We start from the raw sequence: 10,548 nt of genomic DNA, 5'->3' as shown, positions 1-10,548 counted from the left end.
ATATATTCTGTTATATATTATGTTCTATATTATATATTATATTCTATATTATTATGTTATATATTCTATTCTATATTATGTTCTATGTTATATATACTGTTCTATATTATGTTCTATATCATATATTATATATTCTGTTATATATTATGTTCTATATTATATATTCTATTCTATATTATATATATATACATACATATATACATATACATTTTTTATATATATTATGATCTAAATTATAACTATTCTATATTCTATTCTAAATGATATATTCTGTTATATATGATGTTCTATATTATATATTCTGTTCTATATTATGTTCTATATTATATATTCTGTTATATATTATGTTCTATATTATATATTCTATTCTATATTATATTTTCTATTCTATATTCAATTTGTTGACCTATATCCCATTACAGATTAATAATTGAATGTATCAAATCAATAGTTCAGTTCCAAAACATTAAAAATGTTGAAGCTAATTTCTGAAGCTTCTCCATTACAATAGTTTACACGGCATTGAAATACAATGGAAATTATACAACATACTACGATTCCCAGAGTGCATTTCATTTCCCAGGGTGCAAGCTTTGCACAGAGATTCTGGCTGGCTCGTGCCTACTAGCTACTGCTAGCAACAAGTATGGGAAGCTGAAGCCTAATAGAGCCCCACAGTGGAGGTGTCATAATACCCATAAAACCTAGAGGTCAAACAGGGAAATGGTTCCAATCGTTTTTCCACCATTCATTTTTCCCATAGGGGATTGTAGAAATACTTTTAAAAAGGTCTGAGTTTCACAAAGGCTTTTCCTAGGGTGACGTTTTGATAACCATGTAAATCTCTCTCGGACAATATCAATATATAAAATGAAATGATAATTAGCCGCTAAAGTGGCTATCATAAAGAACGACAAATTCCATGATGATCGGGATGACTGTCAAATCGAGGCAAAGGTAAGAATCTCTGGATTAACTATCTAAAATTAGCTAAATGTAGCAATGATTAAATTGGCTAAATGTATTTCAATGGACAATTCAGTGAACTGTTCTGTGAAAGGTGTCGGCTAGAGATGACAAGCAGGAGCGTGCAGGGATTTGTAGTCTTCCATGTCGTCTACTTTGATGCTAATTAGCATTTTAGAATCCGAGAGTAAAAAGACACAAATATATTGATACAAGTATTTGTATTTATTATGGATCACCATTAGTTCCTGCCAAGGCAGCAGCTACTCTTCCTGGGGTTTATTATGGATCCCCATTAGTTCCTGCCAAGGCAGCCGCTACTCTTTCTGGGGTTTATTATGGATCCCCATTAGTTCCTGCCAAGGCAGCAGCTACTCTTCCTGGGGTTTATTATGGGTTCCCATTAGTTCCTTCCAAAGCAGCAGCTATTCCTCCTGGGGTTTATTATGGATCCCCATTAGTTCCTGCAAAGGCAGCATGCACTCTTCCTGGGGTTTATTATGGATCCCCATTAGTTCCTGCCAAGGGAGCAGCTACTCTTCCTGGGGTCCAGCAAAAAGTTATACCATTTTAAAAATATTACAATGTCATCTTGTTTTTACATGGCATTGTAGATTTTAGCAGTATACAGTATGTATTTTGGATGTTTTCAGTGTTTTTAACCCTTTCGGACAATGGATTAATCGCAATTAAAGTTCTCAAGTCTGACAGCCCAAACAAAAACACAAATTCTCAGTCAAAAACACAAGTCAGAACACAGCCTCTCTATTCTCTCATGTGTTTTCAGGTCCTCTGACGGGGAAAATGTCTTTCCGCAATGAGAGCAGTGGTATGTCTTCTCCTCCTGTGTATTTGTATGTATTCTTTCATGCTCCTTCAGGTACCTTAACCGGGTAAATCTCTTTCCACAGTGGGAGCAGCGGTATGTCTTTTTTCCTGTGTGTGTCCTCTCATGCTCCTTCAAGCTCCCTAACTGGGAACAACTCTTTCCACAATGGGAACATTGGAAAGGCTTTTCTCCTCTGTGTGTCCTCTCATGCCTTTCCACGCTCCCTAACCACCTAAAACTCTTTCTGCACAAGGAGCAGTGGTAAGGCTTCTCTTCAGTGTTTTCAGGCTCCCTGAGTAAAACTCTTTCCACACTGGGAGCAGTGATGTCGTCCTGCTGGTTTGGACGTTTCAGGGCCTGGTTCCCCTGAAGGACTCTTCTTGCTGTCAGAAGGAGAGTCTGGTCTCTCTCCTGTCAAAGACAAACAGCTTATTTAATTAAACAGAGACCTGAATGAAACCTCCACATGATAAAACTTCCTATGATGTTTAATCAAGACTAGATCCCTCAATCACCTGAAGTCAATTTTCACAATAATTATTAAACCAACTTCAAAATGCAGGTCTCTGTGTAGGTCTTAGTATGTCCAGGCAGGTGATTCACTTCTAACCGAATTCTTGCAGGTGTTTACATGGTTTTACACATCTGCCAGGTGATCAAAAAATCTAATTTTTAGTACCAGTGTATATATATTTTTGTACTTTTAACCTTTTTTTCTCACCAATTTCGTGATATCCAATTGAACTCCCCTACGGACTCGGGGGAGATGTGAAGGTCAAGAGCCATGCAACCTCCGAAACACGACCCTGCCAACCCGCACTGCACTTCTTGACACACTGCTCGCTTAACCTGGAAGCGAGCCACACTAATGTGGCGGAGGAAACACCGTCCAGTTGGCGACCGAAGTCAGCATGCATGCGTCCGGCCTCCACAAGGAGTCGCTAGAGCGCGATGGGACAAGGACGTCCCGGCCGGCCGAACCCTCCCCTAACCTGGACGATGCTGGGCCAATTGTGCACCGCCCTATGGGAATCCCGATCACAGCCGGTTGTGATGTAGCCTGGATTCAAACCAGGGACTCTAGTGACGCCTCTTTCACTGAGATGCAGTGCCTCAGAATGCTGCACCACTTGGGAGGCTCTGCTTAAATATTTATATTCCTGAGTCTGAAATCGTTCTGGTATTTCTTCATTTCTTTCTTCTTATTTTGGCGTTTTCTGTGTGTATTGATAAGTATTGGTAGGTATTACTGCACTGTTGGAGCTAGAAACATAAGCATTTTGCTGCACCTCTGATAACATCTGTAAAATGTGTGTAAGCAACCAAAAACATTTGATGACAAGTTTGATTTATTATGTTAGTTTTTAGGCTGTAGAGACCATTATATTAACATATATTTAACTAAAATAAAATAATATGTTGGATGCATTAATGCGTTTTGTTGGTGGCCCGCTCTTTGATGGTATACACGTTACAGTTTAGTGAACACGTTATGTTATTTTGTTATGTAGCTTCATCAATTCCTACATTATAAACAACATAATAAAGAGTAGGACTTCAGTAAAATAGTTTAAACATGCATCAGTTCAAGAACTGCAGACAGTTTGTGCCCCATTCCAAGATAGTACTGAATGTTGTTAATCAGATCCCTAGTCACCTCCTCCTTCTCTTTCGATGTGACTGTTATCTTCCCGTTCCTCCACATCTTCTTTCACAGTAACATCCTCCTCTTTCACGCTGAACGCGTCTTCCTCTTTTTTCACTGAAACGACTTTCTCTTCTTCTTTCACTGTAACAACCTCACCCTCTACTTCTTGTTTTATTGTTTCATCCTCTTCCTTCTCCTCTTTCACGAGACCTTCTTTCTCCATCCAGCAGACCTCTTCTTCTTTAGCAGGAGGAGAGTAGTTTAGGGAGCTTATGGTCGTGTATGTTAGCTATCCAGCTAGCTACTACCAAGGTAAATATGGAATTAAAGGGGGTAACTAGGTAAACGGCATAAGTCGACAGAAGTGTGTTTAAATCATAGTGGTTAATATACACCGAAACAGTCTAAACAGCTTGAATTTTTCAGCTATGTTGGCTACCGAGGTGGATGACTCGCTGTTGTTGTTGAAGTGTTTCGTCCACTAGATTATACGTCACACTACCAGCGTCGCCTGATAGACTCACAACGCAATCTGCAGATACGCGTGCCGATACAGTTGAGGGAAAAGTTATGTTTTTCCAAACAAATCGTTTAAAATGTTTTATTATGAAATAATAATATTACATTGAGATTATCAGATAGATGCATGTGTTGATTAGTGCAGATTTTAATCCGTGAGAATCACACTTTACATCAACTTGACATCTGCATTTTTAAGGAAGTTTCTGATTATTTCAGTCAAACTAACAGATAATAATAAATAAGCAGCGACGTCACAATACATCATGTAGATGTGTATAATGAACAGACTAGGTCTATACTGTTACTACATGGTGTAAAAATACATCATGTAGACGTACATAATGAACAGACTAGGTCTATACTGCTCCTACATGGTGTAATAATACATCATGTAGATGTATATAATGAACAGACTAGGTCTATACTGCTCCTACATGGCGTAACAATACATCATATAGATGTAAATAATGAACAGACTAGGTCTATACTGCTCCTACATGATGTAACAATACATCATGTGGGACTCGAAGGCAATGCTGTTGTTACACTGGTGAGTAAAAACTCATGCTTCATACACTTTAACTTGCCTGAAAGTCAAATATACGTTTTACTCAACTGCGTTCCCCACTCCAGTCAGCAGATAGCGGTCTGCGACTTTAATTAAGGCAATTATGTTAGTGTAACGTATAATCTAGTGGACGGAACGCTTCTTTCAACAGCAGAAACCGTTAGTCATTCACCTCGGTAGCTTGCTAGACAAAATAGCAAATGTGTTTTAAACCCACTTCTGTCGTCTAGTTAGTTATCTGATATAATTTCATATTTACGGTGTTGTTGTTATTAGTCAGCTAGCGGTCTGGATAAGTTAGCATTAGCCTAGCTAGGTAACATCTCCGACCATGCGGTCACTAAGCTACTCTCCTTCTAAAGAAGAGGAGGATATCACAGTAAAACAAGAAGTAGAGGTTGAGGCCGTTACTGTGAAAGAAGAGGAAGATGCGTTCAGAGGGAAAGGAGGAGGATGTTACAGTAAAAGGAGAGGAGGATGCAGTTTATGGAGTGAAAGAGGTGGAGGGGGAGATGACTCTTACATCGAAGAAGGAGGAGGAAGAAGAGAAGGAGGAACCTGGATATCTGGGCCCGGTTTTGCAAACGCATCTTAAAGCATCCAATGGTTCTAACGGTGAACTTAACCGTAAGATGGTTTTGAGAAACCGTTCCCTGATTAACACTAGTAAGTACTGTCTTAAAAACAGAGGCACAAACTCTGCAGTTGTTGAACTGATGTTTGGTGTTAAAGCGGAAATCTGCAATTGCTACATCCATATTGTGACTTTTTCATTTTTAATTTATAGCCATTGGTTCTTGAAGAATTTAACACATGCCTCATGAGCTTAGTTCAACTGTTGTACCCCATCAGAACCCCAAAATAAGCTTTTTTTACTCCAAAGTTTAGAAACAATGTAAATCAACACTGTATAGCCTTAACATGGTTTAAAAAATATGTTGATATCATGGATGGTCAGTCCTTGCATCCATTGGTCTGTCTATGAATTTGAGAGTAGTTACATTTATCCAGCCCCATCATCATTTTATTACCAAAACAGTGGTGGAATGACATATTTGTTGTTGTTTCAACTGCAGATTGGTTGTGCAGGTTTTTTAAACAGCAACAAAATGGCTGCCCAGAGACTTGGTTTGGTAAACAGCTGACGGATGGGGGCTGGAGAAATGTAACCACTCTCACATTCATAGAGAAAGCTATTGTAGCAACCGTAACCCAACACCTAGCGAACTCGTCAAGAAGTTCAGACATCTTGGTGTAACAGTTATATGGTGTTGGCTTGACAGTCACTGGACCCAGGTTTCAGTTCAGCTCAGGGCTACCCCCTGAATTCACTACACTATGATTACAAAGACTGGCCATCCATGAGGTCAAAATTATCATTTTAAACAGATTGAGGTATATTCTAGAATTCATCCATGATGTCATAATGAAAGTTTAACCAGGTTTCTAGGATATATAGTATTGTTCTAGAATTCATCCATGATGTCATAATGATAGTTTAACCAGGTGTCTAGGCTATATAGTATATTCTAGAATTGCCAGTGTAGATTTCCTGTGGGGGTCAAATTGTTACAGCTGTTGATAAGTCATTGTATAATATTCAGCCAATTTATTATCATGTAATTATCATTACATTCATGAATTGGTTTGAAACCTTTGTTTTAAAAAGTTGGTGCCTTGACGGATTTGTAGAAAATGGTTTGTCATAAAACAATATTTTTATTCATATGTAACCTTTATTTAACTAGACAAGTCATTTAAGAACAAATTCTTATTTACAATGACTGCCTACCCCGGACGACACTGGGCCAATTGTGCGCCGCCCTATGGGACTCCCATTCGAAGCCGGTTGTGATACAGCCTGGATCTGTTTGTATTCAATTTGGAGTGGGTCTAGGGTTTCTGGGATAATGGTGTTGTGAGCCATTACCAACCGTTCAAAGCACTTCATGGCTATGGACATGAGTGCTACGGGTCTGTAGTCATTTAGGCAGGTTGCCTTTCTGTTCTTGGGCTCAGGGATGATGGTGGTCTGCTTGAACCAAGTTGATACAGCCTGGATTTGAACCAGGGTGTCTAGTGATGCCTCAAGCACTGAGATGCAGTGTGTTAGACCGCTGCGCCACTCTGGAGCCCCTAAATCATGTTCTAGTGCTGTCACCAACTAAAATAAATCTTGGTCAACCAAGAGTCATCTGTTCTTTCTAACAATCACCCCATGTTTTAATAAAATCAACTTTATGTACGTAACTTGTCTGATGCTTTAAGCACGCTGTTTCTTTAAATAATTACAGATACACAAATTACTCAAGGCCAGTCATCAATTTAACCTAACCAGAAGAAGAAAAACTCTTCACTCCTCCTCCTCCCACTGCTGCTGGATATCTGCAGATATCTGCATTATTATCAGGATTACAAGAATAAACAGCAACTTCAGGTGAGATATCTGCATTGATATCAGGATTACAAGAAGAAACTACAACTGGAGGTGAGATATCTGCATTTTTATCAGGATTACAAGAAGAAACAACAACTAGAGGTGAGATATCTGAATTTTTATCAGGATTACAAGAAGAAACAACAACTAGAGGTGAGATATCTGCATTATTATCAGGATTACAAGAAGAAACAACCATTTCAGGTGAAATATCTGCATTATTATCAGGATCACAAGAAGAAACAACAACTTCAGGTGAAATATCTGCATCATTATCAGGACTACAAGAATAAACAACAACTTCAGGTGAGATATCTGCATTATTATCAGGATTACAAGAAGACAGAGCAACTTCCGGTGAAATATCTACGTTATTATCAGGAGTACTAGAAGAAACAACAACTAGAGATGAGATATCTGCATTATTATCAGGATAACAAGAAGAAACAACAACTTCAGGTGAGATATCTGCATTATTATCAGGATAACAAGAATAAACAACAACTTCAGGTGACATATCTCCAATATTATCAGAATTACAAGAAGCAACAACAACTTCAGGTGAGATATCTGCATTATTATCAGGATTACAAGTAGACACTGCAAATTCAGGTGAAATATCTACATTATTAACAGGATTACTAGAAGAAAAAACAACTTCAAGTGAGATATCTGAATTATTTTCAGGATTACAAGACGAAACAACAACTAGAGCTGAGATATCTGCATTATTATCATGATTACAAGAATAAACAACAACTTCAGGTGAGATATCTGCATTTTTATCAGGATTACAAGAAGAAACAACAACTAGAGGTGAGATATCTGAATTTTTATCAGGATTACAAGAAGAAACAACAACTAGAGGTGAGATATCTGCATTATTATCAGGATTACAAGAAGAAACAACAACTAGAGCTGAGATATCTGCATTATTATCAGGATTACAAGAATAAACAACAACTTCAGGTGAGATATCTACGTTATTATCAGAATTACAAGAAGCAACAACAACTTCAGGTGAGATATCTGCATTATTATCAGGATTACAAGAAGAAACAGCAACTTCAGGTGAGATATCTGCATTGATATCAGGATAACAAGAAGAAACAACAACTAGAGGTGAGATATCTGCAATATTATCAGGATTACAAGAAGAAACAACAACTAGATGTGAGATTTCTGCATTATTATCAGGATTACAGGAAGAAACAACCATTTTAGGTGAAATATCTGCATTATTATCAGGATCACAAGAAGAAACAACAACTTCAGGTGAAATATCTGCATCATTATCAGGATTACAAGTATAAACAACAACTTCAGGTGAGATATCTGCATTATTATCAGGATTACAAGAAGACAGCAACTTCAGGTGAAATATCTACATTATTATCAGGAGTACTAGAAGAAACAACAACTAGAGGTGAGATAACTGCATTATTATCATGATTACAAGACGAAACAACAACTTCAGGTGAAATATCTGCATTATTATCAGGATTACAAGAATAAACAACAACTGGAGGTGAGATATCTGCATTTCTATCAGGATTACAAGAATAAACAACAACTAGAGGTGAGATATCTGCATTATTATCAGGATTACAAGAATAAACAACAACTTCAGGTGAGATTCCTGCATTATTATCAGGATTACAAGAAGAAACAACAACTAGAGGTGAGATATCTGCATTATTATCAGATTCGAGATGATATGAACAATGTGGACAATTTTCAGCAAGTTGCAACATTGAAATGCAGAAATAACCACTTTTCAATTAAAAAAAACTCTAAATCAGGTTTGATGCACTCTGGATGTAAAAAAAAAAGATTGTTCTGCTTTTTCGAGATGATATGAACACTGTGGACAATTTTCAGCAAGTTGCAACATTGAAATGCAGAAATAACCACTTTTCCATAAACAAGCTCTAAATCATGTTTGATGCACTCTGGATGTAAAAATAAAAATCTGCTTAATCGAGATGATATGAACACTGTGGACAATTTTCAGCAAGTTGCAACATTGAAATACAGAAATAAACACTTTCCATAAACAAGGTCTAAATCATGTTTGAAGAAGAAGAAGATTGAGGGCTTGACCTCTCTCCGTGTTATGGCTCAGAACCACATGGACATACTGATGCCTAAACTCGATGATATCTGCCTTGCCATTATAAATGAGGTAGCTGTATTCATTCACTGCCCTATTCATTCATCTGCACAAATCTGCTACATTTGGAGAACAAGTCAAATTATTGTGTCATGTTTCTGATGTCTGTGGGTTGTACTGTTCAACATTAATAGCTGGTCCTGTGCATGTTATTATGATTCAGGTGAAGAACCTGCGCTCTGCAGTGTCCTGTGCTGCCATGGCCACACTGGGTGACATGTACTCCACCTCCAGAGGGCCGTGGGCAGTGAGGTGAAAGGGACAGCACGCGTGCTGCTGCATCTGTAGCAGCACGCGTAGCTCAGGCCCGAGGGGTAGCTCAGGACTGAGGGGTAGCTCAGGACTGAGAGGTAGCTCAGGCTGGTTTGCGGCTCGTGTAGATCCTGGCTCAATGGCGGCTCTGGCAGATCCTGGCTGAATGCCGGCTCTGGCAGATCCTGGCTGAATGCTGGCTCTTGCAGATCCTGGCTGAATGGCGGCACTGGCGGCTCCAAGCTGACTGGCGGCTCTGGCGGCTCCAAGCTGACTGGCGGCTCTGGCGGCTCCATGCTGACTAGCGGCTCTGGCGGCTCATGACAGACGGGAGACTCTAGCAGCTCTGGACAGACGGGAGACTCTGGCGCCGCTGGACTGAGAGGCTCTGGCGCCTCTGGACTGAGGGGCGGAAGCTCTGGCAGCGCCGGACAGGCTGGAGACTCCGGCAGCGCTGGAGAGGAGGAAGGCTCTGGCAGCGCTGGACAGAGGGGCTCTGGCGCCTCTGGACTGAGGGGCTCTGGCGCCTCTGGACTGAGGGGCGGAAGCTCTGGCAGCGCCGGACAGGTGGGAGACTCCGGCAGCGCTGGAGAGGAGGAAGAATCTGGCTTCGCTGGACAGAGGGGCTCTGGCGCCTCTGGACTGAGGGGCTCTGGCGCCTCTGGACTGAGGGGCTCTGGCGCCTCTGGACTGAGGGGCGGAAACTCTGGTAGCGCCGGACAGGCGGGAGCACCTGTATTGGTGGGACGTAGAGACAGCCTGGTGCGGGGTGCCGGGACTGGTGGTCCCGGGCTGGGGACACGCACCTCAGGGCGGATGCCTTGCATACTACGCCATATCAACAGCTCTCTCTCTTCACCCCCTATCCAATTCTATTAACAACTCCTCGAGTGTCTCTTCATCTCCCATCCGTTCACTCTCCTCCAATCTGTCCAATAACTCCTCGACCCTCTCAGACTCAAATTTTGGGGCTGCCTCTCAGGCTTCTGCTTTTGCAGCTGCTGCTTCTGCTGCTTCTGTTGCTTCTCCTGCTGCTGCTTTTTCTGCTGCTGCCACTTCCTCTGCTGCTTCTGTTGCTTCTCCTGCTGCTGCTTTTTCTGCTGCTGTTGCTCCTGCTGCTGCTGCTTCTCCTTGGGATGGTGACACTCCCCTG

General features: G+C 40.5%; 1 protein-coding gene and 1 long non-coding RNA gene across 2 annotated transcripts; both read right to left on the bottom strand.

Moving 5' to 3' along the window:
* Window positions 1-1,170: 1,170 nt before the first annotated feature.
* LOC115103952 (uncharacterized) lies at window positions 1,171-3,917 on the bottom strand. The gene is made up of 2 exons (XR_010460354.1): window positions 3,453-3,917; window positions 1,171-2,206 (listed from the first exon to the last, which is right to left on the bottom strand). It is a non-coding gene; the product is annotated as an uncharacterized LOC115103952 (long non-coding RNA).
* Window positions 3,918-9,302: 5,385 nt separating this feature from the next.
* LOC135563492 (uncharacterized) lies at window positions 9,303-10,222 on the bottom strand. The gene is made up of 3 exons (XM_065006140.1): window positions 9,931-10,222; window positions 9,698-9,849; window positions 9,303-9,425 (listed from the first exon to the last, which is right to left on the bottom strand). Exons 1-3 carry the CDS (start codon window positions 10,220-10,222, stop codon window positions 9,303-9,305), a joined length of 567 nt encoding a protein of 188 aa, XP_064862212.1.
* Window positions 10,223-10,548: the final 326 nt, after the last annotated feature.

This window comes from Oncorhynchus nerka, linkage group LG21, assembly GCF_034236695.1.
Source record: "Oncorhynchus nerka isolate Pitt River linkage group LG21, Oner_Uvic_2.0, whole genome shotgun sequence".
Classification (NCBI taxonomy): Eukaryota; Metazoa; Chordata; class Actinopteri; order Salmoniformes; family Salmonidae; genus Oncorhynchus; species Oncorhynchus nerka.
This window is presented reverse-complemented; position numbering and strand designations above follow the sequence as displayed.

Coding starts and splice junctions, on each gene's coding strand:
- LOC135563492 (XM_065006140.1), bottom strand. CDS start 10,222: ATGCAAGGCATCCGCCCTGAGGTGCGTGTCCCCAGCCCGGGACCACCA. Junction 9,850..9,930: donor GCCAGAGCTTCCGCCCCTCA/GTCCAGAGGCGC, acceptor CCTCCTCTCCAG/CGCTGCCGGAGTCTCCAGCC. Junction 9,426..9,697: donor ATGAGCCGCCAGAGCCGCTA/GTCAGCATGGAG, acceptor GTGCTGCTACAG/ATGCAGCAGCACGCGTGCTG.